Source organism: Leptidea sinapis, chromosome 40, assembly GCF_905404315.1.
Source record: "Leptidea sinapis chromosome 40, ilLepSina1.1, whole genome shotgun sequence".
Classification (NCBI taxonomy): Eukaryota; Metazoa; Arthropoda; class Insecta; order Lepidoptera; family Pieridae; genus Leptidea; species Leptidea sinapis.
The window spans coordinates 7,309,938-7,337,731 of NC_066304.1; the positions used below are offsets into that span (position 1 = coordinate 7,309,938).

The following is a 27,794-nucleotide window of genomic DNA, read 5'->3' on the forward strand; positions in this document are numbered from 1 at the left end:
TGTGTTCTTCATGTTTCATTTTCTTCATATACATATAGGTTCGCATGAAAGGCCGAAGCCAAGTCTTTTATTGATAATATTCTTGTTCCAATGAAGATCAAGCTTAGCCCCTTATTTTTAATAATAAACTTTTATGATATTTGACAGTAGACATTATTAATCAAAGAGAATATAATCACTTGCTTTTATTTTGACTAGGATCACTGTTTTCTTCATAATACAATATCACGATGTTCAGTGGTACTAGAAAACTACTTTCTTTGAGAATAAATTAAATATAATAAAATCCAAATCGAATAAATATAATAAATCGATTTGTGGAAAATAATCCTAAAAATTTTTGTTGAAGGTGTTTGCATCCTAAAAATTTGTTACAGACTAACTTGGGACAGCTGGAGTAAATTCTTACAAAGAAACCTAACTAATACGATGAGGACTACTTTTAATATTTTTTCAAAATATTATTCAAAATTTTGCTTAAATGTGTCATTTGAGAAGTTTTAAATTCTAAGGATCAATTTAGTTGCAATCAGGGAAAATTCAAGAGTCACTCATGCTTATTATAATAGTTCAAGTAGTTACCGTGTGTTTCTTCATAATATTTATTTATAGTTTTTATGGTGAAAATCATAAGATTGACACGCTGATCTTGTCGCATCATATTAAATTCAACTCGACTTTATATTGTTTTCGGGTGTGACAGAGGTTGGATTTAGACTCTTGAGATATACAGGAAAAATACCTAGTGGTGCCCAAATTGTAAAGTGATTCCATGTGTCCCCCAGCGCCTATGTACAGAACCTACCTAATTTGCCAATATACAAGAGCAACTTAACCTTACTACTTATGTTAATTTTTAACACTTTGCGTACCCTTAAGCCTTTGTAAACCACCAGATTTTTGGCAGTTGAGCGATCTCTAACAAAACCATGTTGCTATAAAATTATGTAGGTACTAGGTAGCTAATAGGTTCTACTATTGTTAAAACTTACTTATGAGACAATCTTTTCAGTATCTTTGTCAAGGATGATTGTTTTAAGATGGGCTGGTCATATTGAATGCTCTCCCTAGCCTTATATTTGTGGAATTCAGTCTAAAACCAAAGTCCAAAATCAACGCAATACTCGTATGTAGATATAACAACAAATGATAAACAATAAAAGCATAGCTGTTATATCGAAAAATTTATTAAGGTAGCATTAATCACGGTTTGTTTTTCTGCTCTTCTCTGAACTCTCTAATCCATTTGTCTATGTTGTGTTTGTGGATGTTCCGTGCCATTCGAACAGAGCTGGGATCGTCGGGTGTGCTGGGCATCAGGTCCAAATGGTGCGCTGCGTCAATTATTACTACCGCTGTCACCGATCTACTGACGCTGTTTAGTATACCACCTGCGAAACAAATAATAGATACCCAATAAATCTCATTTTGGTAGGTCGGTTCTATCAACAACAAAACAATGTTGAAGGCGTAATATGTTTTATAGGTGTATGTACACGTGTTTTCCCGAACTCATACGACTCAGGGAACTTCAAGATTAGAACATACTCCCAACTTTAATGCCGGCAATCTCATTACCCCTGGTTTTGCGGATGTCCATGGGCAGTTGCCTCACCACTATCCATCACGTGAGCCCCTTGCCGGTTTGACCATTCTTATATAAAAAAAAAAACTTTTAAAAACCACTTTAAAAGGTCAGACAACATAAACTAGCATCGCCATAGTTGTGTGTTGCGCCACCATTGTGCGCTATAGTTGTGTGTTTTTGTAGTTTGTTGTCATGAACGGTTATTATTATTTATACCTCCGGCCCACGGGTCTAGCAGTCCATTACTGAAGACGATGTTGGAGGCTGCGAGCAAGCGGTCTCCGCCGTACTCGATCCGGGCGCCTTCAGCTCTGGGGTACACGTTATACTTCTTGTGGCAGTCCTCCGAGTATTGAGTAAAATTCCAGGCCATTGGCTCAAACATATCATCCTTGCCGTTCGTGCACATCGGCATCACCATTTCAGTACAAGCCTAAGATAGTAAAGAATAAATTGTCTTTGGGAAAAAAATAAAGATAATTTTATTTCATACATCACCATTTCAGTACAAGTCTGATAGGAATGAAAATAAAATTGCTTTGGATAGAATAAAGAAAATTATATTTCGTAATTAATATTCATTGACAAATTTAAGTTCTCATATAGGGAGCTTATCGAAAGTCGCATTACGAATTAATATCCGGACGACCGAGCCTTGGTCGGATTTTTAAGAATGTACAAAACTTGCACAAAAAACAACTAATAGGTCACCTGGATTCGAACCGGGGTATTCTGCTTCCCGGATCACCCAATGTCCCATCTGAGCTATAATAGTCTTGTATATAGTGGCGAAATTTACCTTTGTATTCTAATGTTATTGTAGCTGTTTCTCATTCAAACATGGATAAAACCACTTTTTTTAAATTGAAACCGAAACCGAAAACCGAATTGAGATTCAGATTATATATATATATACAAGAATTGCTCGTTTAAAGATATAAGATATTGACACGGGAGTGGGTCAGTGATTGGAAATAATACTCCATTTATAGGAACGAGTCTTTATTTGCGTTCACTTTTTCTGAACTTGTACTTCACCGGTCTGCCGCTGTTCCTCTTGTGGGCGGCGGTACCTTCAACGCGTCACACCGCACCGAACACTAAGTCTCTTCTATCTTCTTCCTCTTGGAACACTTCTTCTTTTCTTCTTCTTCTTCTTTACACTTTCGAGTCAGAACTAGAACTGCCGTAGGCCACGCTTAGTACGGCTTATATACCCCCGGATCCGATCTATTTTCAAAATGATTCTCCCATTCCATTTAAATTGTACTAGAAAATTCTTTTAACTATTTTTATCCTGCTTTCACATTTTCCATCCCTTTTTTCTGTTCGATTTGATCCTGAACTAACTAGAAATTTCCTTTAACTTCACAAAACCCAAAAAAATCCATACACTGGTAGGTGTATCGAACCCGGGTCTACAGCGTCTAAAGTACTGTAAGTGAGCTACGAGTAATGCTGACGGAGCTGTTGAAATTAACAATGTCTTGAAGTTTGACAACTCTCGTCATATACTTCGAAGGGTTGCTACGCAACACTGCCCCCTCCCAAGACATGATCGTCCCGATCATCGTTGCTTCCGTAGTACTTAGCCACCCGATCGACATGTACGATTTTCGGGGGACTTCGAGGGGTACGCTGGATCCTGAGAGTCACATCCTTGTGATTACTTTATATGGTCCCTCCCAACTTGGTTGGAGCTTCGGAGACTTCCCCTTTCGCCTTACAGGATTGTGTAAGCAAATCAGGGTTCCCTCTTCAAAACTAGGAATATTAGCTTTTCGATCGTAGCGGGTCTTCATCCGTTCACATGCCTTAAGCCCAGTTGTTCTAATTTCCTCGTAGATGTCAACCATCTTTTTCCGTAACTCATCCACATATTCTGTTATACCTTTCGGAGTATCCGGTGGGCAGCCTGAGAGTAAATCAGCTGGCAATTTCAATTCCCTTCCAAAATTGGCGTACGCAGGAGTCACCGTTGTTGTCTCGTGTATTGCGCTTCTATACGACATAAGAAACAGTGGAATGTACTCATCCCAGTTATCCTGATGTCTGTCCACTACTTTTGCCAGATGTCGCTCCAATGTTTGGTTAAACCTCTCCACCATCCCGTCCGACTGTGGATGATATGGCGTAGTTCTGTTCTTATGGATTCCCAAGATCTTGCAAACTTCTTGAAATACTTGTGATTCGAAGTTCCGCCCTTGGTCACTGTGCAACTCCAAAGGCACACCGAATCTGCAGAAAACTTCATTCACCAGCTTCGTCGCAACGGTAAATTCACAATAAGTACTTATTTTTTATTTATTAGTAAACGAATAAATACAAATGACCTGACAGTCCGATAATGCCTGACCAATTTTGATTTGTACCTTACAATAGATTCTTTTTCCATTTCTATCTTGACGTATCTTCGTTAGAGATGTTCTTCTCCCACGCACGTTTCGTTTGTCTGTACGCTAGTATTTTGTAAGTCAATGGTTGGTACTTGGTAGTATTATATTATGAAACCTAGTTTTTTTTTCTGAACACTTACTCCATGATGGGTACCTACTGATATTTCTTATCTCGTTTAGGGCTATAGAGCTTTTCCTTTTTTCATTGAAACATTTCATTAATATTATGTCTATGTAATGGTTCTGATATTTATGAAATAGTTTAAAGGATAGTTTGTTTAAAAAATCTGTAAATAGTCTTTAATAGCAACTATCGACAGAGAAGAAGACGGTAATTTTTATATTAGTTCTTTGCGACCACTTCTAATTCTAATTGCATAATGTTTATATAAATTGTATACGTTTTAAAAAATACTTTTAAATAAATAAACATTATTTATTTATTCCAAAACTTTGCGTTCTTTCGAGTATGCAACTTGCTTACAACTTGACGAGCGACAGTTCTTAGAGGAGTCGAGACAGAGTCATTTTTCCACAATTATTAATGAAAACCGTAACTATTGAACCAGTTGTAAAGCTTTTATTTAAAAAGCATTTTATTTAAATGTATGATACTTTTCAATGGTTCTTTATTTTGTTGGAAAATAACTGTGATACTTTCTAAAATCCAAAAAATGGGTTATGTTAATAGAAACGGACATTACCTGAAAGTCCCAGCCGCTGGCGTCGAGGTTACCATAGTTGTTTCCATCCTTGTACTTTACACATGGGTTCTTCCCGTCATAATTTGTATATAAGTTAATTATTTTGCCAATTGCCTGCGAATTAAAATCGTAATCAAATAATTTCAAATTCGAATATATTTATTGAAAATAGGATTTAAAAATCACTTATTGAACGTCTACCAGCCACTCGGAAATTTGTACCTCAGACCTGAGAAAAACTGGCGCAAGAAACTCAGCGAGCTCATTTTTTTAAAATGAAATTGGGTAACATTATAATTTAGTACATTAAGATTAATTTTATAAGTTAACAGCCTGAGGGCGGTCACTCTATTCCATGTGTGGTATCATTAAGAAAGTCATTTACGTCACTGTAATATTGACCACACAAACGTTACACAATTATTTTGAATACTGTGACACAATATTTCTATTGTATATTTTCTGGGATCATGTTTGTAAATCATCACCCAGCAAAAAACTTACTAAATCCACTTAAGTTTATTTTTTTCCTCAGTGTTAACATTGAATATAACCTTTTGTAGTAAATTCGCTAAAGTGCATAAACATGGATAACATTATCAAGAATACATTGTGATGCAACAGTTAATATGTTTATTTCTTTATTTTTTTTAATTATATTTCTAATTATTCGTATTATATAAATACATTAATGAACAATATGTAAACAGTTTTTCGAACGTATTTTACTGGAAGAGAAACTTTCTATTTTTCTCGGAGTTTCCTCAAGATAGCATTACCTACACTCGTGAGTGCAAGTTAACAATTCTGCATTAATCACGCCCAGCGTTTTGAGCTAAGGTAAGCAAAACTGCTCAGCAGTTTTAGAGGTGTTTAATTAAAATATTAGATAAGTGTCGGATGACGAGCGCAGGCGAAGTAATGATAAGCTTACGATACGATTCCTGTTAATTTGTGGTGCGTTACGATCATACGGCAATAGATATACCTAATATTATAAATGATTAATATTATATATATAGTCCAAGCTAGGCAACTAGGAAAATTATTTAATTAGACGATAATAGCTAAATGATGCGGTATAATAATATATTCATTGGTTATATATTTTAATACCCTCTGTTTTACAATATTCTTCTTTCTACAAACGTAAAATAGCACGAGGAAAAAGAAAATTCAGGACTTGTTTTGTTAAGCCAATGAAGTATTTTTTGCGTACTTACATAAATACATACACACTTAGCTTTCGTAAAATCTAGCCATAGCTCTCGTAAGGCTAGTAATGAGAACAAATACTGCTTGTTCAGTACTATTACTAGAATATGGCTCAATGCTCATTTAGAAACACTACTAACTAACTATATTTAGATACACACCTGTAACAACAAGTCATCAGTTAATGATTCGCTAAGGTACTGACACGCAACCCGTACTGGCTGCGCCGGCAAGCTCATGAGGAAGCTATTTGCGAAAGGATAGTTGACCATCGCCAGCGTCTCGTAGATCATCTTCAGGAAATCGACTAAAGTATCAACGTCTTTGCTGTCTTTGACAGGGTCACAGAGGTTCCAGTTCTTTTGGATCCACGTACCGTTGCTCGTTGCGTTCTTCCTGATATAAATTTATTTTTCTTAATACATTAAAAGGTAAACCTACTTAATAAAGGCTTATTTTGTGAGCCCAAAACGTATTCAGGATTCCGCATCATCTAACATCTCCTTGTATTTGATCGTTTTCAGAATACAAGCCCCCCTACTCTGTTCAGACAAGCGATCAAAAAAGCACTCAAATTGATCTTTGATATTGAGTCAATCTTGCATTATAAGAGACATTTTACAAAGATATACCGCAATACTAATACATAACAAGTAATGAAACTCGTATGAAGTTTATTCATTCGGTGCTTGATCCTTCCTTTAATTATTTATTAGACGTGAGTTGCCAAGTTGAATTCTGAATGCATTACCGCATATATATATAATAATTTATTGTAATAACTATTGAATCCAGAGTATAGTACCTAATAGACAAGGGCAGCTTAGGACCGCTCGTCTCGTCTAGTGGAGATCTTTGGGGGACCGTGTAGGCCTTTGTCCAGCAGTGGACTTGTATGATATGATGATAGTATTGGATAGTTCTATGGTGTTTTATTGATTTATACCTTACCTGATGACAGCCCACGATCGTCTAATATTCTCTGCACACTTGCTACTGGCGATCTTAAAACTTGAAGTGACGATTCTATCAAACACCTCGCAGGGCACCATGCCAGGGTACATATGGATCGGCGCCGAGGCTGCTATAGCACCCGCCACCATGTGAGGGTATTTCATCCGGAAGTATGCAGCTAACATACCACCATACGATCCTGGATTTGTTAAAAAAAAGTTCAGAATCACCTCAGATGCTCTAATTTCTATCATCTTATTCCTAATTAGTGATGTACTAATTAGACAAAGGAGGAAAACGGGGTCGCCTGGTGTTAGGTGATCACCACAGGAGGGTGGCCGGCCTTTAAGGAAGGTGTACGCGCTTTTATTGAAGGTACCCATGTCGTATCGTCCCGGACACACCGAACAAGGATGATCATTCCACAACTTTGTAGTATGCGGAAAAAAGCTCCCTGAAAACCGCACTGTGGAGGACCGCCACACAACCAGATGGTGGGGATGATATCCTAACTTGTGGCGTTAAAGGACGGCAACTCTCCTGGGATTCCTATGGTATTGCAAGAGAATGTGGGCGGCGGTGATCACTTCACACCAGGTGAAGCGAACACTCGTTTGTCCTCCTTTTCCCTTAAAAAAAATACCTCCAAAGGCAATAACGGGATATCTTGGATGCAAGACATCTCCCTGTAAGTAATTGACGAGCTCGGCGTAGTCTGCCAGCGCCTGAGCCGCGGTCAGGTAGCCGATGTGTTCGTTGTCCAGAGATTTATCACCGAATGGCATCGACGCTCCATAGTATCTGGAATATTCGATAAAATTTACACACGACAATTTTTTATCCATATCTGTAGGTGAAACAATTACTCAGTTACATTATACGTTTTATAGACAAAGAAGCAAACATCTCGAGCAGTTGTGCTACTCATTTAATACGAAAGGCTTAGGATGGTAAAATTTACTACGCGCTTGGCTCATAGTATGCTAACTGATGCCCAAAATCAATTGACATTTAATATTTCTCAAGATTCCATGAAACTATTACCACAAGATCCCGGACATTTCTAAACTGGCCGCTGTCCCCGCATGTGTAAGCGGTAATGTACTTGCCGCCCGTCCCTTACCTCCTCCCCTCTCGCAGGTGTCGCCTGCGGTCGTTACGTGACTATGCTGCTGCCATACGCCAGCAACCCAGAAAGCGGACAGTGCTGAGGACAGAAAGTGAAAGCGGGCACGCCCGCAAGGAACCCGCTTGTAGAACTGTGTCGAAGGGTCAGACCGACAAGGATGGTTTCATTAAGGTGGAGCGGAAGAGGAGGCCTCCTAGTCATAATCAATGTGGCACAGCACCGATAGGACAGAACCAGCTCCTGCGTCCCGTAGTCTCAGCGACGTATATCTACGTCTCCCATTTTAACCACACCACCAACGCCTCCGACATTGTTCAGTACTTGGTGGAGAAAAAAAGGTTCCGGTTGGGGGTCGAAAAGTTGGTGACGCGTCACGCAGTAGACTTTAACTATTTCGTTGTTCGCGTCCCGACAGAACATATATCGACCTTCCTGGACGTGAAGCTGTGGCCGAAGGGGCTCGTGTTCCGCAAGTATCGCGGACGTCGCCGACCGCCGGAATTTACCAAACCCGCGCCTCACATCGCCGCGAAAATGTGACGTAGATTTAAGTTTTAAAAATATGTATGTTAGATTATAAGGTATTTATTTTATGGGCCTTGTAGCCTGAAATAAAATGATTTATTAAAAAAAAATATTTATTATTATTATAAACTTCTTTTATAACCATGAATGAGACATTTCTTCACGTTTTAGATACAAAAACAAAATTACAGTCTCTTCTTGGTTATGGGACTATAATCTCAAAACCATAACAAATTAATTAAGAGTCTTTCGGCCGGAGCGAGAATCTTTCCTTTCTGGGAATTTTTCTGCGTTTTAAATTCGAGATAAAAATTGCCAAGAAAACTAACAATAATTGTTTTGTTCCATCAAGATATTGGCACCAGTCATTTATATGGATTCCCAAGCTTGAAGGATTATTTGAAAGGGCAGAGATTCGAAGATTATGAAACCGTAGCAACTGCAGTACGGAGTTTCAGGGTGTGCAGAATGGAGAGGTTTTTAAAAAAGGAATTTTAAGTTTTGAAGAAAGATATTCTCAAAGTAGAATACTGAAAGGAGAATTACCGGTTAAAAACAGTTACCGACAACATATTATTCTATTTCATTTTTTATTATTTCCTATGGCCTGCGAGGCAAAATGCAGGCCAATTACATATGGGCAGAGACAGAGAGTTAAAACATCTGTCTGTCTGAAAGGTCCTTATTCAAGTTTAATTTACCTGGAATTTTTCGATTGACATATTGACCATAAAAAGGAGCTGACAATGAAACTGCTGGCTTTTTCAGTATCGATTCTTTTAAATGTGATACGTTTTTGTTTTTGTAGCCTATTTTATGATTCAATTATTGATTTATGACAAGCGTAGGCAACGTGTTCTAATCGAACCTCATCAATCCGCAGGTCATTGACATCTTAACATAACAATGTACAATAACTTACGTGGTGATAAAATTCAGCACGTACCTACCTACGTAATGATAAGTGTAAGAATTATAATTTTTAAATGGCACAGCTAATGTTAAATGGTAAAAATGCCTATCAAAGCGGTATGGTTAGTCACGCATCGCAAAACAATCTGGGGCGTAGTCTAACCCGATCACCGTGATACTTAAGGCGAAGAGTAAGCAGAAAACACGCAAACATTTTTAGACAAGTTTTGTGGTGAAAGTATAGCATTTCGAGCTATGAACACTACATAATCCTGTTACACATATCCTTAAGTCTTATTTGTAGGTTACTAATGCTTGCTGTTGGTTATAGTTAATACTGCCGAGCCTTTTTGAACTACCACTTTTCTTTGAAGTTAAACAAGTTTTTTGGCATGGCGTGACGCATTTTTTTGGTACTTCTCTCAGGAAAGTTATTCTTATAGCTTGTACTTTTTTGTGTAGGTTCATTTATTCAGATTAGTAGTGAATAACGAGGATTGTAAGCATATAAACTGTTTTCCACGCAAGAATTTTGAAAATATTGGCTTTGTTACATAGATGGCGGGCCGGCAGCCGTGAACTCATATCGCCCAAGGTCGCTGGCATTTAGTGTCGCCTTAAGAGGCTAGTCTCTTGAGTCTTTTATCAACGAGTGCAGCACCAAACCGGTATTTTGCTGTAGAAAAAGTTTTCGTAATAGTCCTCACTGGCCTGAACGAACAAAGCACATACAGTCAGTTCTACGAGAAGCAAGAACCACACTGTGCTATCACGACATTTACTTACGCGATGCTTCTCAAACCGACGTGAAGGAAGAATCCCAACTAGGCGATCCAATCATTCTGAATTCTTCTCCATCCACGTATTATTGATTTCGTGGGATCGAAGACTTTAGCTGACGTAACTCTTAAGAACGTTAGTCGTTACCCATAAATACCCGATGGATCCTTTGACGGATACATAGACACCAATATATTTTGATTATTTGAGTAGTAACGATACATTTTATTATTCTAATGTTGAAAAATACTATTTTAATTTGAATATAAGAAACAGCTCTACAGCGTTTAAAAAGTTATATTTTATATTAAGATATGGAGCTGCGGACCTGCTGTGAGGGTTATATTTCATCGGGACACCACGATGGCGCAACCAGTCGCGGTACCGTCCGTAAGCTACCAAATTAGACACCATACAGATATGCGAGTCATGACACGTCTAAGCTGGTTGCGCCACCAAATTGGTTGCGAATCCAAACAGACACCACGTGAATAACTCTCTATAGAGCTGTATACATTTTGTTGGTAGCGGCGGCTGGTTGCGCCACCATGGTGTCCCGGTGAAATATGATCTTACCTGTGTTCAGCGAATACAAGCCTGGCTCTGTAGTCAGCTGCGATCTCCCACATGAAGCCGGTGTGATTTGCGAACACCTCGATTTGACCCTGTCAAACAGACCGAGCTTGAAGCATTGTAGTAACTAGTTCGATACCTATGGATGGTGCTTTTTAAAGATATTCTTGAAGATGGATCTTTCGAAAGAATGCCAAAAATCTAGAGGATCTTATTTGTGTCTGCAGCGTATATTTATGTGTGTGAGGATCTAGAAGTATTCGGCAAAAATTCGTGCGGTCTTCGTCATGAAGAAGCGCCTGAACTGGATATCAATGGAGCGTCAAATAATGTTCATTACACCAATTTCTCTGATGCCAATTTAGCTTCTGTAGTTTTTTATGGAAGAGGAGGACAAACGAAGGTACGGGCTATTTAATGTTAAGTGATCACCACTGTCCACATTCTCTTGCAACGCCAGAGGAATCACAGAAGCGTAGCCGGCCATTAGAAAGGTGTACGCCCTTTTTTTGAAGATACCCATGACGCATCGTCCCGGAAACACCGCACAAAGAAGGTCATTCCACAGCTTTGTAGTACGTGAAAGAAAGTTGCTTGAAAACCGCACTGTGGAGGACCGCCACACATCCAGATTTTTAGTTAACAGCATAACATTGACTAACTTCTTGCATGTTCGTGTTCCTCAATTATTTCTATGTTCACAATAAAGACATACTGTGGAAGGAACCTCATTCAACGGTATTTCTATACCGATCCAATATATAATACTTCAAAAATAATACGAATGGTCCTTCTTAAAAACCAGCAGCACTCATGAAACCACTCTTGGTGGCGTGACTTCGTTGCCAATGCTATAGCAAATAAAAAAATATTTTTAATGTTGTAGATTGAACAGCGCTTATCACCATCAAATTGATCTGAACAGAACAGAGAACATTACCTTGTTGAGTGTTTCTGATAACCTAATACCATCCGCACCATCTGGGGACCAACATAATTACTTCTGCGGTGTGCTCATGTAAATATGACTTGGGTATCTTCAAAACAAGGGCGTCCACTCACCTTAAAGGTCGGCAACACTATTGTACAAAATCGATTATTATTCTTTTAGCAAATAAGAATGAAAACGTGCCGTAAATTATTCTTTAAATCCAGTTGTAATCCTCTTATCACTACGCGACCCCTAACCTTAAATATTATAAGCAACTTACTTACCTCATTTCCCGTGTAAAAGAATATAGGTCCGCCCCCTTTGTCCCAATATGTATCGTTCACCAAATACTTAATGTTAAACGTTTCGTTCCTGTGAAATCCAAAATGATCCAACGGCACTTTGAACCATTTTGTTTCATACTTATAGTCACAGATCACTGCAGGTAAAAGTAATATTAACCACCACATTATTACACGTCTGTCCATCTTGAATGACGGAACGCTAATAGTATGATATAATATTTTTATTTCAGACTTCCATCACAGTTCACTAACGTTCTACTTATGAAAATTCAGACGGAGCACATATTCTGGTCGAAAAACGCACGGACTGAGTATTATACGATTAAGTATAACTAAAAGTTGTTAACAGATCTTAGTATTAACGATTAATGATTATTGATGTAATTTAATCTGATGATTTGATAAAGTCAATAGTGACAATTATAGAGAATACAATTTAAAATTTTCATTGATGATTGTGAATCACGAAGCATAACAAAACGTCAGGTTTAATAAATTTTATTTATTTACCAAACTACATATTATTATACATACTAATAGTGTTTTTCTAAAAATACATTTTCAATTTCTCAGCAGATTTATAGAAATGAAAGTAGGTCTGTATACCATATCTTAATATATATAAATCCAGTGTTCTGATGTTTGTTTCCAGTGACCTAAACTAATGAATGGATTTTAATGGGGATTACTTCATGGCGTGCAGTTTAGTCCAACTTGAGAGATAGGATAGTTTTTATTTCGATCTGGGACCCATCATCATCAGCCGTAAAACGTCCACTGCCCTCCTCCCCGGCCTCCCCCAAAAATTTCCACGACGATCGGTCCTGCGCTGCCCTCATCCAACGTATACCGGCGATCTTGACCAGATCGTCATATTTATTGACTGTGAAACAATTTCATCATAACAACAAGGAGCATATTTTACGAAATAATTCTTGATGTTATAATAAGTATTTTATTTATTATTATAACAACGACTGTCGGATCAGCCAGTCATATAATATAATTATCATTATAATACTTCCTTAAAGGCCGGCAACGCTCCTGTGATTCCTCTGGTGTTGCAAGAGAATCTGGTCACTTAACACCAGGTGACCAGGTTATAATAATCAGGACTGGAAAGTAGAGTTTTTGATTAAATCGAATTAGGATTGAATAATATGTTTTTTTTGAAATAATTAAAACAAAATATGTGTTTTTGTTTAATAAACAACAGCAAGGGGAGTAAACTTTAGTAAGGGGAAGACACAATATATTAAGGAGGGTATAAAAGGGCTTCACAAGGTATACCTTGCGAACAAAAGTTATTATTTATGAATGTAAGTGGTATCCATACTCTGTCTAGATATATAGTGGTCTGTGGTATCCTGATATACTAACGAGTACTGCCCGCCACTGGTTGATCGGGGACAGATTCTGTTGTGCGATTCTATTTCACAGATAATACGACTTTATTCCTATCGAGCCAAGGAATATACAACTTATCGAAATAGCTGCAAATGACATTTCGGGTATTGGAATTGAGAAATAGGCTATGGGCCAGATCTGATATTGTTATAAAGGAAACTAAAAAAAACACAGGCTTCACACATGCACATACAATAAAGGTAACTAACGCGATATGTATATAGAAAGATCACGTCTTATGACAATTCTGACAAGTCAAAATACGGCTTCAATTCTTGGTTCTATACAAGAGTTCCAATGCCCAACTTCCGGCTTCACCGCCAGAACAATTCAATGGTCGTATTTTCATTCCGTTTGAATTTGGTTGGCTTTGGTCGCTAAAAATTTCCAGTGGTCTTTTCTGATCTTCATCATAAGCTCTATTCCAAATCATACGTTCTGTATACAGAGATTATTATAGCAGAATTTGTTTAGGTGTTGAGGAAACCAAAATCGCCCAAAATTTAACTTAGTGTTCCTTTAAATTTTGGGGAGTCTTCTCATAAATAATTAAATTTTACTTTGTAATGTTATATAATACATAGCATATTTATCTTTCTTAAATTATTGTAACTAATCTGTGGTTAACGTGGGTTGATTTCGCAATCCAATCATATTTAAAATATTCACATTTATAAGTATTACATACACCACTGTCTAGATTAACAACTAGCTTGTATTTTATAACAGATTAAGAAAATCTCGTTTAGCTTATGAGAAAATTAGTTCAACAAATGCGAAGACAGCTAAGTGTAGTAAGTGTAAATGTACATACAGTCGTGTAGCAATGTGATCACTGTCAAGGTTATTTGGAATTATGTTCTATTCTTCTGTATTTTACTATTTATTACTCATAGCTTATGTTTATGCTATAAATAATTTATAATGTTAAATGTTGACGATCACGAGCGACATGCACGCTGCAACGTATGCGAAACGTCAGGTTAATTTTCGATACTCATTTTCTGTTGGTTTTCCGCGTAAAAATTGAGAATAAGATGAGATAACAAATTGTAAGTTAACCGATAAAGAGCTTATATTAAACTAATAGATTTGGTTCTGCAACATACGTGATTAACAAGATAAGACATTTATCAAAAGCAGGATTATATGCGATGCTTACAATAGTATTTATAATAAATAATTTTCTAACTGTAGATATTATAGATTTTTTGTAGGTATTTTAGTTTATAATATGTATTTGGGAAACCTGTACTTTTGAAAGTACATAGTTTTAATAAGATTACATGTACCCTAATTGTGGATGCCAAGAAAGTCGCTGATCCAATATGATACCAAGATATTTAGTTTGAGCAACTTTTTGAATATATATGCAGTTACAAATTACTGTATGAACCTTGTTAACACAGTCATGAATTTGAATTTTGAAATCTTTAGCAGGTTGGGCGTCGTTATGCAAACTGTAACATATGTAGTTGGTCTTATCTGCATTGAAATAATTAATGGGCATAGATACGGCGCGACTAGTTTACATAAGTTATTTCATAGTATTATTCATATTTATTTATTTATGCAGGTCCACCAACACAGGATACACATCACTTCATAAAATTATAACACAAGGTTCGAAAATCGTGTTCCTGCGTTTACAGGAACATATCATGCACATACAAACAATATAATTCATTATTATATAAATATTATGGAGCAGTGCAGCCGATATTAATTCCATCTTTGTGCTACAGAAGAGGGCTATTCGCGCTATTTATAATCTGGGTCCTGAGAAATCATTGAGAAAAAAAGTTTAAACAAATAAACATTTTACCTGTTGCACCTCAATAGTATATATTTTTGTTAGTGATATGTATGTTTGCACATTAGGGTATTTGCTAATAATTGTGATAATCATAATTATACCACCAGGAAAAACATATACTTGTATGAATTACTACTCGGTTAAGTCGATTTAGTAGGTCATTTGTTGGGCATTTCGTGTGTTGACTTTCACAACAGGAACCAAGAAAATCTACAAAACAAATGTGTAACGAAATTCATTCAGAATTGTTAAAAAAACGACTGTGTGAAGGTTTCTATAACATATGAAATGACTCTCTTAATCACACGACAGATTAGCATTGAAGCGACCACTGTCATGCTATTTAATAAAAGAGAAGAAGCCCTTCATTTTCGAATGGTTCGTAGTTTTTGTGGTTCAATAAGTGATTTCATATCCTATTTTAAATAATAATATTTATATTATTTTAGATATATTATAATATTTTTTTCATTCAAGGTATGTATGAATGATTTCAAATAATAGATACATTTCGGCTTTGCAAAACCAACCTTTTAAAAACAGAGTAATATTAACTTTCTTCAGCAATTAAAATTCCCTAATTCCCATCTACAAAACGAATAATAACTTTAATTACTACTGCTGTTAACTACTCTCGGCGTAAAGTTCTAGATAATAATAATTAATAATTATGTATTTTGAACGCGACTGTACCTCATTATCAATGACATTCGACCTATGCCCACAGGATATAAGCACTATATCAACAATATACAGTTACCCAGTTACCACAATAACATTGGCATATTCTGTTATTTATGCTTACACAGTATTGGTGGTTCCATTTTTGATAGTGTCATTACTGTTTTGTAATCTAAAAGTAGATCTTCGAGGTAACCGACTTGTTGCCAAGCAAAAATTCCGAAATAATAAAATCATTAAAAAAATTAAAATGTGTTGTAAATTTTTAATATTGATAACAATAATTAAACTAAATAATAGATACGCAGATTATAAAATATTGAATTCGGTACGTAATGTATTTACAACAATTTTGTTTAGTATTTGTAGGTAGGAACTGTCTTAATTTCAATCGCAAATGTCAAAAATGTGTTACAAATAATAAATTAAGAAAGGCAATTGCAATGATCCATCGTCAAATTATATTAGATATTTAATTTCATTGTAATTTATATGTGTAACGTGATAGCCCTCAGCTTAGATAATTAATAGATCTAGATAGAATGTGACATTTGTATACATGACAAAAATAATAGCAGCGACCTTCTATTTTCAGCAACTCACGCATACTAAAAAAGTGACATACTTTTACGTATCGCGAGCGTAAGTCATAGACCATAGACTATTATTGTAATGCGTTACCTAAAGTAGTAGAAACTATAAAAAACTTATCTATGACCTTCAGTATTGCATTCTTAAGTTTTATTTGTGAATTGAATCTAATATTGGAAGCTTCTGGACACTTGCGTAGTCGTAACAATGAGGTAGTAGATATAATTGTCTATAAGTTTGTTCAGGGGAACCACCAGTCCAGTCACCTCCAGACCCGGCAGGTGTTGTCCTTGGAAGCGGTGACGATGGCGTCTCCGGCGTACGAGTACGCACAAGAAAAGATCTCCCCGCAGTGGCCCGATAACACCTGCAAATATATCGCATTCGTCTGAAACAGTGCGGGGGTCAAGGATGTTCTACCACGTGAACTATGGTAGGCAGTTTCTTTCCCATACACCCACCATATGGCTGGCAACGCTCTTTTGATTCTATTGTAACAACACTATAAATAATGTATTGCTTGTCAATAAATCAAATAGTTTCTATTCACACGTTATTTATTATGTTTCCGGCCAAACCCGATTTTTAAGACAAACTAGTGTTTCCTAGGCGAAATCAGTTCATCCCTTATGCGGCAGGATAAACTGGTACAGACTAGGTTAAACTAGTTTCTCCTAAAGGCCTTTGGACAATCCTGGTTAATTTATGCTGAACTAGTTGAGAAGAGAAGAACACCTCAGGATAAAGAAGGAAAAACTAGTTTGTCCTCAAATCGTGTTTGGACAGTAACATAAAGTTATTTACACAAATAAAATTTTAAAGATGAAGTGAGGGTTATCACTTTAAATTTTAAAAATATAACAAATAATATTATATGATTTTTAAATTTCTGTCTCTCTGTTCAAATAACTACTCAAATGCAGAACATTCGGACAACCTGTAATTAAATTATGATTATGTAAAACTACTGGGAGAATTTATTGCGCCGTTTCTTCTCTCTGTCAGAGAGTCATTTATTTCAGTAGTGGTAGTGTTTTAAATATCACCAAAAAGAAATCCAAAGGAACCAATTTTGAATTTTTTTCAAAAGAGCATTTTCACTGCGCACATAAAAATCGCTTGGAGCATTATAAATATTGTTATGGGTCTGATTGCAATCCAAAATCTTGCACGACTGCGCATACGATGTCGCAATTTAGCTAACAGCATTTCCCATGGCATTGATCAACAGTGTGCCTTGGATTCGCATGTACGTTTTTCCAAGAAAAAGTTTTCTTGGCAGCAATCTGGGTCTTGTTTCCAGATCACCATAACATGGTTATATAATTCCTTCAAAGAAGTGGGAAATTTCTCCGAAAAAGCCAGCAGAGCTCGTCACCTGTGTCATCAGCAATGTCGATTGATCCATATCCAAACTTTATTACGGATTGTTTTGCCAACCTGTTAGCTTTTCAATATCTCGTATGCAATTATTTATCAAAAATACTCGATCCAACAACTAGCAACTTCATATGACATATAGTCAAGAAAACTATAAATATCTCAATCCCACAGATGTGAGCGACCATCAGCAGCTTTAGATATTTACAATTCTTCTTATTTATCCTCGTCCTATCCCATTTTAACAGGGGTCGGGTCTTCTAATCAATTTTCGCCAGGACGTTCTTTCCTGGGTCGTCAGTGGATCTACTTGTAATACTATTATTTATTATTGTAATGTTTGGGAAATAAAGTTATTATTATTATTTGGGCTATTTGAAGATCATTGTTTACGGCTGATTGCTACGTTAATTGAGGTCTTGCTTGTCCTCTTAGTCCGGTGTTATTATTAAGCACTCTCTTGGTCATATTGTGATCTTTCGGTCGCCTCATAACATGCCCGTAGCATCTCAGTCTATTCTCAAACAGATTTTTTGGGATTGGCCTGAGTCTAAGAGTGCCATAGATGCACCTGGTGTCCCTACTGCTTTTTGAGCGGCCAGCATTCCAGACTGGTATTACAGCAGCTTTGTAGACTTTGCCTTTATTTGGTAATGGCATTCCATAAGAGTCACACAACATACTTGTTAGCTCCCTCCACTACATCCAGCCAGTGTTAATGCGGTTGGAGATGTCGAGCTCTATGGTGCCGTCACTTTTCAGGATAGAGCCAAGGTGCTTAAAGAGCTCTACCCTTTTGGGTGGGGTGTTCTGGAGGTGCCATGTGTTTAGTTGTAGAAGTTACAGTGCATATACTCAGTCTTCTGTCTGCTGACTCTCTAGCCAACATTTTCCAAAGTACTACACCATTGTTCTAGTGCAGTCTGCAGCTTCTCTACATCTTTACTAATCAGTGTTGTGTCATCTGTGTAAGAGATGTTCCATGGGAGCTTTTTCTATAGGTCAGCTTTAATATGGTTTTATATCACCAAGTTAAAAAGTAGTGGGTTGAGAGCTGTACATTGATGTACGCAGACATCCGCATCGAATTGGTCACTAATACCACCGGGGCTTTCACTTACCTGTGCATGTCAGCTACAGTTTCAAGTACAGCACCCACAATAGGTACAGATTGGTTTGCTTACATTACAAATCGTGAAACTGGACATCCTTAAACTCATTTGAGATTTTTTTCTGAGTTTTGATAAACATTGCATATGCTTAATCAGGCATGCTTACACGGGCAGGAGACACGAGAGGATGGGTCTTCATTAGTAAATAAAATATTATTTCACAGTCACCTGAATGCAGTTGCCAGTAGTAGTGTTCCAAACTCGGGCGCTTCTGTCCGCAGACGCGGTCAGCAAACAGCCTCCCGCGGGGCTGAAGCAAACCTGTTCACCATATTAATTAGTGTTAATTCGTTTTCATCTTGGGTAATGAGACATGTTCTCAGCGAACTCATTAAATTGTATATACAATTTTTTATCGAACTACCTTACCCAATACAACTTATCCTGTGTTATAAAAGAAATTGTGATAATTGTACAAAATTATTGGAAATGTTAAGCCAAATTATTGGGGTAATATTCGCGGGCTATTTTCCACATCTTGTAAGCCAAGTGTACGTTGGTCAATAACCACACAATACAAACTTACAATATGTTCTCAGGTGTGAGCAATTTACCTCACGATAGTTTCCTTCACCGTAATAGTGTTCAATAAAAGTGCTATAGTACGTGGAGGTCGGGGACGAATGGCAACGATTAGGACAATATCCTATATCTTTAAACGAGCAATTCTTGTATATATATATAATCTGGATCTCGGAAACGGCTCCAACTATTTTAATGAAATTTAGTATACAGGTAGTTTTGGGGTTGAGAAATCAATCTAGCTAGCCGTGTTTTAATGAGAAACTGCTACATTAACATTAGAATACAAAGGTAAATTTAGCCAGTATATACAAGACTATAATAGCTCAGATGGGACATTGGGTGATCCGGAAAGCGGAAGACCTCGGTTCGAATGAAGACGTAGTTTTTTTTTGTTCAAATTTTGTACCTTCTTAAAAATCCGAGCAAGGCTCGGTCGTCTGGATATTTTATGATTAATATGTTCTCTTTAATTAGTTATGCAAGCAACTATCCACTTCAATAACTATCCTACTATACCAATCATCCCCACAAACTGAATGTGTCGCGTTTATCCAGTAAGCAGATCTTATTTCATTTCACTTACACGTAAAACCTAACTGTGGAACTTCTATCGATATCTTTCGACATGGATACCTTCAAAAGCGTATACATCCACAATACGCTCTTGTTATACCTCTCGTGTTCCAAGAGAAAGCATCGCTAATCCGCAGGCTCAATTGTTCTCTCATCCAAAAATAACTCAAATAAAGTTGCTAGTTATTTGACGTATATAATAAAAAAATTTTCTTTATTGAGGACTAGCTAGTAGTTGTTCCTTGTCGCAAATATATCAACCTCGCGGATTTACTTCTGCACCATTGATACCCTATCATAACTAAAAATTCAGTGTACACCCCGAGCAAATTACAAGCCAGAAGGTAGATAAAGAAATTACTGTATGCCTATATAATTTTATAAACCTAACCACGATACTTGAAGTACAGAATCTTGTTCTCGTCAGCCATGCTATGACCATTTAAATATTGGCATTTATTTTCTCAAAAATGATTCCTTTAGAATGCTTTATGATGTCACTTTTAACACTACCACCGCGTCGGAAATAAATGGCGCTTTGAGAGAGAGGAAGCAGCAGAAGAAAAGTTAAAATCGCCAGTTACCTTGGACACTTCCTCCCTGTGTCCCCGCATTACAGCCAGCTCCTTGAAGTCTGAGCGGACGTCGTACACTCGCGCCGAGCAGTCGCTGGATGAGGTGGCCATACGCTGGCCCGCCCAGTCAAAACAAATGTCTAGAACCTGCAGACAGTTGGCGAATGGTATCTGATTTAATGTATACTATATTTTGTCACGTTAAACTGACAAAATCTGAGACTTAATGTCAGTGGATGTGGGAGGCTCCTTTGCACATGATGTCGGCTAGATGGTAGGTACGGCAACGGCGCCTATTTCTGCCGTGACGCAGTAATGTGTACGCAATATTATGTTTTGGTTACAAGGGCACCGTAGCTAGTTAAGTTACTGGGCAAACGAGACTTAATGTCTCAAGGATACGATCGCAAATGTGGTGCCGATCAGAATTTTTCGGTTTTTCAAGAATCCTTAGCAGCACTACATTATAATGAGCAGCATTATAGTGATTAAATTATAAAGTAGTGGATTGTTCATGTACATGTATTTTAGAGTAGTATTCTATTGTTATTATCTTATCCACTTTGTTGCAACTCGTCAAGCTTTTTGTCAATCTTCTCGTATGACTTTACGTTTCCGAACATTGTTAACTTCGACACTTTTCAGTTTCATATACTTTGTAAGCATATCGATTGTCGATGACGCTACATCGTCGCTTTGTTACGGTGTGCAAGACAAGATTATAATATCAAGATCACTAGGATATTATTATTAATAATTTAAAATTAAAAAAGTATTTTTTTTCTGTATTATTGATTGACGTAAAAGTGTTATTATTATAATGATGAAAAATCAATGAAAGAGGGTTAAGTAAAAAAATGAGTTTCCTGCCATTTAGTATATTTGGACATCAAAATTAAAAAAAAAGTGTTTATGAATAAATTTATATGCTAAGAAATTAATTTGTCTCATAATTTATTTTACTGGTATCACGAAAAATTTATCGACATCCTGTTGATAGTGAAAGTACAGCTATATGCGAACTTAAATGTTTCCTTAGCAAGCTTAGAAATCAAAAGTGGCGTCATTGGGCTAGAGCTCTCCTTAGCAGACTAGTGGATACTTAGGTAAGTACTCCTTAGCACTAAGATAAGGAACCACTGTGAGTGCGTCGGTAAGTATTAAATTTTTCTATATTAACTAAGTCTCGTTGAGAAATGTTTGATTTGATTTAAACAATTTTGAAAAACATTCGTGTAACGATCAAAATAAGCCTCACCGCAGATCATCCCCACCACCTGGGTGTGTGGCGGTCCTCCACAGTGCGGTTTTCAAGGAGCTTTCTTCCACGTACTACGAAGCTGTGGAATGAGCTTCCTTGTGCGTTGTTTCCGGGACGATACGACATGGGTACCTTCAAAAAAAGCGCGTACACCTTCCTTAAAGGCCGGCAACGCTCCTGTGATTCCTCTGGTGTTGCAAGAGATTGTGGGCGGTGGTGATCACTTAACAACAGGTGACCCGTACGCTCGTGTGTGCTCCTATTCCATAAAAAAAATGATTATGATTTCAATGATATAATATGATCCCGAGGGAAATCCTTCATAGCTCTGCTGTGTACAAAAAATAAAGGTGTGAAGACCACTCATGTGAAGACCACTGTCGGCTGAGTGATACAGCCGAAGATCTGCGAACTTCTTGCGGAGTGAACTGTGCGCAGGACAAGGCAACTAACCCGCAATGCTGGCCATACTTAATCCGGTCCATTTTTGTAGTCCAACTGGTTCGAGCGGTTTTCCTCTTCTTCACAATTCGTTTCGCGGTGCGATAATTCGCGAGCGAGTTTACTTGATATCAAGTGCATGCGTGGACCATGAAGACATCGGCGAAGGACTGGTTCCGTAGTTGAAAATGGCGCGGTACAGCGAAGTGGGGAAAGGAGAAGGACAAGGATAAAATATTGACACACTTGTACACAAATTACATTGGGCTATAGGGGTCAAATATTCTATAGAATAGAAAGACAGTGGCGTTAACACCTCATCGGTATGTCCAGCGACTGTAGCAAGGCATTCGGTCTTCCTGGTGTCCCAGAGCTTGGCACTGCCATCCAGCGACGAAGAGCCCACCAGCGAGCTGTCCCAGTTGAACTGCACGTTGGATATCTCTCCTTCATGGCCCCTCAGCACTGACACACGTCTGACAAGGGAGTAATATTACTTATTACTAATAGTAGTATATAGTATATAGCTCAGAGTTTATGTGTTTCTCAAGATTCCTGAGCGGCACTGGATTGTAATGGGCAGGGCGTATCAATTACCTTACTGTCATAAAAAGAATTTAACAGTCCAGAATATACCAAAAAGTGTGAATCTTGTGTGAATTCTTTAAGTTCGACTATTCGAATTTATTATTAATATTTGCGCAAAAAACACATTTTATAGAAAAACACGGCCTTCAAAACTTTAGAATAGGACATCTTATTTCTAAGGATTATTACCACACACGTATATCTAAAGCTAACAGAAAAATCTTATGACAATGTAAAAAAATATTTAAATTACATATATGAAAGGATAGGTATTAATTTCCCTCAAGACAAAGGTTATAAAATTATTTATGGTAAAGAAGTTAGATGTTGTTAAGATGATCTTAGAATGCAAAGAAAAATTATTTGGATCCTAAATATAATTTACTAGCAAAAATCATAATAATGAACGTGTTACCCACTCCCTGAGTCTCGTGTCCCAGATCGAGATGGTGCCGTCAAACGAGCCGGTGATGAGCTGCTGTCCTTCGTTGGGATCGAACTGCAGGGCTATCACCTCCGCCGTGTGTCCGACGAACGTGTTGATCTCAGTACCTGTGCAGGTATTAATTACACTTAGTTCTGATAGACTCATGGGCGACCGCTTTGAATATTGTTATCCAATATTAGTTCCAAATAGCGATCCGAGCAAAATATGAATAAATCTATCCAGAAAGTAGTTGAATCGAAAGTTCATGAATGATTCATTGTCAATTTTTTACTGATCTTGTAAGAAGTGTGATATAAGTACAGTATAGATTTATCTGAAGTTCGATCGATATCCACCGAGAAGACACTCTCACTTTGTACCAACAATAACTAAGGATCATAAAAAATGGGTTTTTGTAACACAACCACAAATTTACCAGTTCTAGCGTCAAAAAGCTTAGCGGTATGGTCCATGGAACCAGTGGCCGCATAATCTGTCTTCGTGTTGAAGTGAGCAGCCACCACCTCGCCCGTGTGGCCCCACAGTGTGGCTAGACACTCCTCACTCTCCGGATCCCATATCCTCGCGGTCTTGTCAAATGATCCGGTTATTACCCGATCACTGAAAGTATTACCCTCTTCATACCAGTCAACAATAGAAGAGTATATATAGCCTAAAACTAACACCCATTCGAAAAAGTATGCCTCAGACCTGAGAAGAACAGTGACAAGAAACTCAGTGGGCTTCTTTTTTTTTCATAATATTATCGTACAATAAAATGTAGTATTTAATAATCTTATATCTTTAAGCGAGCTATTCTTATATATATATACACATATATATATATATATACATATATATATATATATAATCTGAATCTCGGAAACGGCTCCAACGATTTTAATGAAATTTAGTATACAGGTAGTTTCGGGGGCCAGAAATTGATCAAGCTAGGTTTCAATTTTAAAAAATGTAGTTTTATCCGTGTTTTAATGAGAAACTTCTACAATAACATTAGAATACAATGGTAGATTTCGCCACCATATACAATACTATAATAGTTCTGATGGGACATTGGGTGATCCGGACAACAGAAGACCCCGGTTCGAATCCAGATGTCAGATTAGTTTTTTTTTTTGTAACTTCATAAAAATCCGAGCAAGGCTCGGTCGTCCAGATATTATTATTATAATATGAGGCGGTTGCCCACTTCCCAATCTGTGGTTTCATTGAGGGTAAGCATTTGTTTAGTAAATTTTCTGGCATAACAACATTATGTGTATTCCAATTGCTTGGTTGTAGATGCTGGAAATTGACAGAAAGATAAAAATAAATTATAAATGCACACAATTACACTGAAATATATAATACACGACAAAGTTACTATAGTAGATGTCAATTTGTAAAAAATTACTAAAGTAGCTAACAATTTTATAGATTGTCCTACATAGTAATAAATGTTACTTCATGCTGGGTACATACCACGTTGGAAAGTTAAAGGCAACTGAGTAAACAACATTTTGGTGACCATTCAAAGTCTGCAGTTCAGTGCCGGTGTCGATGTCCCATATCTTGCACGTTCGGTCGTAGCTACCAGTCAGGCATCTGGGAATTACAACTTCATTAAGTTTCTTGCCCCCCTCCTCCCCTTCAGAGCGCCATTTGTTTCCGAAGCGTTAGTAGTATATAGTAGTTATTAGAAATAACATCAAAAAGAATTCTAAAGGAATCAATTTTGCCTTTTATTAATACTTTTTTTATGTTAAAGGACGACAAACGAGCGCACGGGTCACTTGGTGTTAAGTGATCAACGTCGCCCACATTCTATTGCAACACCAGAGGAATCTCAGGAGCGTTGCCGGCCTTTGAGGAAGGTGTACGCGCATTTTTTTAAGGTACCAATGTCGTATCGTCCCGGAAACACCGCATAAGGATGCTCATTTCACAGCTTTGTAGTACGTGGAGGAAAGCTACTTGAAAACCGCACTGTGGAGGATCACCACACATTAAGATGGTGGGGATGATATCCTAACTTGTGTGTAGAGGACACACAATGCAGCGACGTCTCTACGCAACGCCAAGTGATCCAGCCGTTCACTGGGCACTGGGTCCCTGACAATTCGAGCTGCTCTGCGTTGCACGCGGTCAAATGGATCGAGCTGATACATCAAATGGGGTGCACCTGACTAGAGATGACATCAATACTCTTTGTGTGACCGGACGTGACGGCTTTGTGGACGTGAAGCTGTTTATTAAAGTTACGAGTCCATTTAGCTAATGGTACATCAAATATACTTGTCAGGCCTATTCTGAGAAATTTTAGTTCCCAGAAGAAATAGGTATCCGTATATGAGCAAAACAATCGCTGAGCAAACACCGCTCTTTGATAAAAAAGAAAAGTGTGTTTGTACTTATGTATGCACGCAAGAAGTTATACTACTTTGGCCTAACAAAGCAAAAACCATTAAAATTATTTATTCCTCGTGCTATTCTACGTGTGTAGAAAGAATAATATTGTAAAAATCTTGCAAGGATGACAATTAATTATTAAATAACGAATACGGCTGCACGGGCTTGAACCCTTTGCCTGTCCTAATATTGGACGAAGAAACCAAAAAAAAATAACAAATGTCGCAAACGTCAGAAAAATTTAGTGCGCGCGCATCTTAAAATTTCACTCTCATCATTTTTTCATAACGCGCCTAAAGAAGTATAACTTCAATATTCGACATATTGCTTCCCCAAGTATCGAGACTGATTGCTCTTGGAATTTTTTTAAGAACTATTCGTTGGCATGCCAGATTTATTAATTTGTTCTTTATCGGGGATTATTGATAGGACACTATTTAAAAAAAAATGCTACAATTAGTAATTATTGCAAAATTTAACCAAGAAACACACACAGTCATACCTTTTCCCATCTTTATCAAAGCAGACATTAGTCAAGGGCAGTACATGTGTTTGCAATGTTTTGTAAATGTAGAATCGTTTCCCCGTCGGCCCCTCGTGTTCGATGCGCTTCTTGAGGGTGTCCAGACATTGCTCCAACAGACCCTGGACATCTTCAGTGATCAGCGCCTCGCGTTTCTTCAACTGCCTCGCAAGTTCTTTTGTATCTGTACTGTGATGGAACAAAGCTATATAATTGGGCTATTTGCCTGTAATAGGTATATATTTTATCTTTGTCGTATAATGGCGTTTACAAAAAAATCCTTATGCCTACTACTCGGTTAAGTCGTTAGTCGAGTAAGTAAGTCTTTTATTGGGCGATGTCTATTCATGCTTTTACAACATGATCTCAGACAATACATAAGTGTTACCAAATTCAAAAGAATTAACTAAATAAAGACTGAATAAATTGATTATTACGAAATGTTATTAAGGAAAAAGAGACCCACTGAGATTCTTGCCCATTCTTCTCAGGTCTCAGGCATTACTTTTTGAATTGGGGTAGATTCTTTTTTAAATCAAATATTGAAAAAAAAATTTGGAATTTGAATAATATGCTATTAATAATGAGTACTTACTTATTTTGAAGATGCCTACAATATTAAGCATTTAATAGACTCCAGATATTAGCTTGGAACTCATACATTTTTATTTTATTAGAACTACCACTATCACCAAACCATTTACTACATATGTAAAAGTTTTGTAAGAAATAATTCGGAATAACTAAGATTTTTTTAATAATACCAATATCAGCTTTCAACACAAAAAAATAAACCATTATATTTAATATACCTCTATAAATTCGTAACAAAGTAAAAACTGTACATTTAATATTTTTGTGTGTTCTACAAACAACACCGAAGCTAAAAAGCAGTCTATATAATTTTTATTTGTTTGTCCGTTTGTCTGTATACGTATGTCAGAGCAAAATGCGAAAACTACTGAATAGATTTAATTCAAATTTTGCATAGTACTCTGCTGCGTATATCGTCAACGTTTCATTTTTGAGTCGTGGTATTTGTTCGGCACAACAAATATTGGTAGTTATATTGTGAATACATCATACTCCCTGTGATACTTACTTGGAGTCCAGGTCTAGTAGATCTATGTCCTTCCTCTTAAGCGCTCCCTTCTGTATGTACTCCATCACGATCCCGGGCGGGTGGTACCGCAGGTGGAACTTCAGCAGCCTCATGATTTCTTTGGAATTTGTTTTTATAAAATTTATATGAAGTGTGTCTCTGCCATGTTTTATCAATTGAGGCGTTGCTATGGCAACAGACGTCACAAAATTAGATAATTTATTTAAAGCATAGACTATATTAAATAGACGACCTAACAGACCGAAACTTGACTTATTTTATGTAGATAATAATATATATAATAGATTAAT

The 27,794-nt window shown here is 37.1% G+C and overlaps 2 protein-coding genes across 2 annotated transcripts; both read right to left on the bottom strand.

Moving 5' to 3' along the window:
* Positions 1-1,169: 1,169 nt before the first annotated feature.
* LOC126976265 (lysosomal Pro-X carboxypeptidase) lies at positions 1,170-12,221 on the bottom strand. Its single transcript, XM_050824523.1, has 8 exons — positions 11,992-12,221; positions 10,780-10,868; positions 7,501-7,658; positions 6,855-7,056; positions 6,065-6,299; positions 4,689-4,802; positions 1,805-2,021; positions 1,170-1,391 (listed from the first exon to the last, which is right to left on the bottom strand). The coding sequence occupies exons 1-8, from the start codon at positions 12,193-12,195 to the stop codon at positions 1,204-1,206; spliced, it is 1,407 nt and encodes a 468-aa protein (XP_050680480.1). The 5' UTR covers positions 12,196-12,221; the 3' UTR covers positions 1,170-1,203.
* Positions 12,222-16,167: 3,946 nt separating this feature from the next.
* On the bottom strand, positions 16,168-27,669 carry LOC126976270 (dynein assembly factor with WDR repeat domains 1). Its single transcript, XM_050824532.1, has 9 exons — positions 27,484-27,669; positions 26,361-26,570; positions 24,932-25,054; positions 23,886-24,070; positions 23,442-23,574; positions 22,751-22,910; positions 20,742-20,879; positions 19,228-19,320; positions 16,168-16,874 (listed from the first exon to the last, which is right to left on the bottom strand). The coding sequence occupies exons 1-9, from the start codon at positions 27,594-27,596 to the stop codon at positions 16,770-16,772; spliced, it is 1,260 nt and encodes a 419-aa protein (XP_050680489.1). The 5' UTR covers positions 27,597-27,669; the 3' UTR covers positions 16,168-16,769.
* Positions 27,670-27,794: the final 125 nt, after the last annotated feature.

Coding starts and splice junctions, on each gene's coding strand:
- LOC126976265 (XM_050824523.1), bottom strand. CDS start 12,195: ATGGACAGACGTGTAATAATGTGGTGGTTAATATTACTTTTACCTGCA. Junction 10,869..11,991: donor TCTTTTACACGGGAAATGAG/GTAAGTAAGTTG, acceptor TCTGTTTGACAG/GGTCAAATCGAGGTGTTCGC. Junction 7,659..10,779: donor CTTGTATTCGCTGAACACAG/GTAAGATCATAT, acceptor CGAATATTCCAG/ATACTATGGAGCGTCGATGC.
- LOC126976270 (XM_050824532.1), bottom strand. CDS start 27,596: ATGAGGCTGCTGAAGTTCCACCTGCGGTACCACCCGCCCGGGATCGTG. Junction 26,571..27,483: donor CTACTAGACCTGGACTCCAA/GTAAGTATCACA, acceptor GTTCCATCACAG/TACAGATACAAAAGAACTTG. Junction 23,575..23,885: donor GCTTTTTGACGCTAGAACTG/GTAAATTTGTGG, acceptor ATACCTGCACAG/GTACTGAGATCAACACGTTC.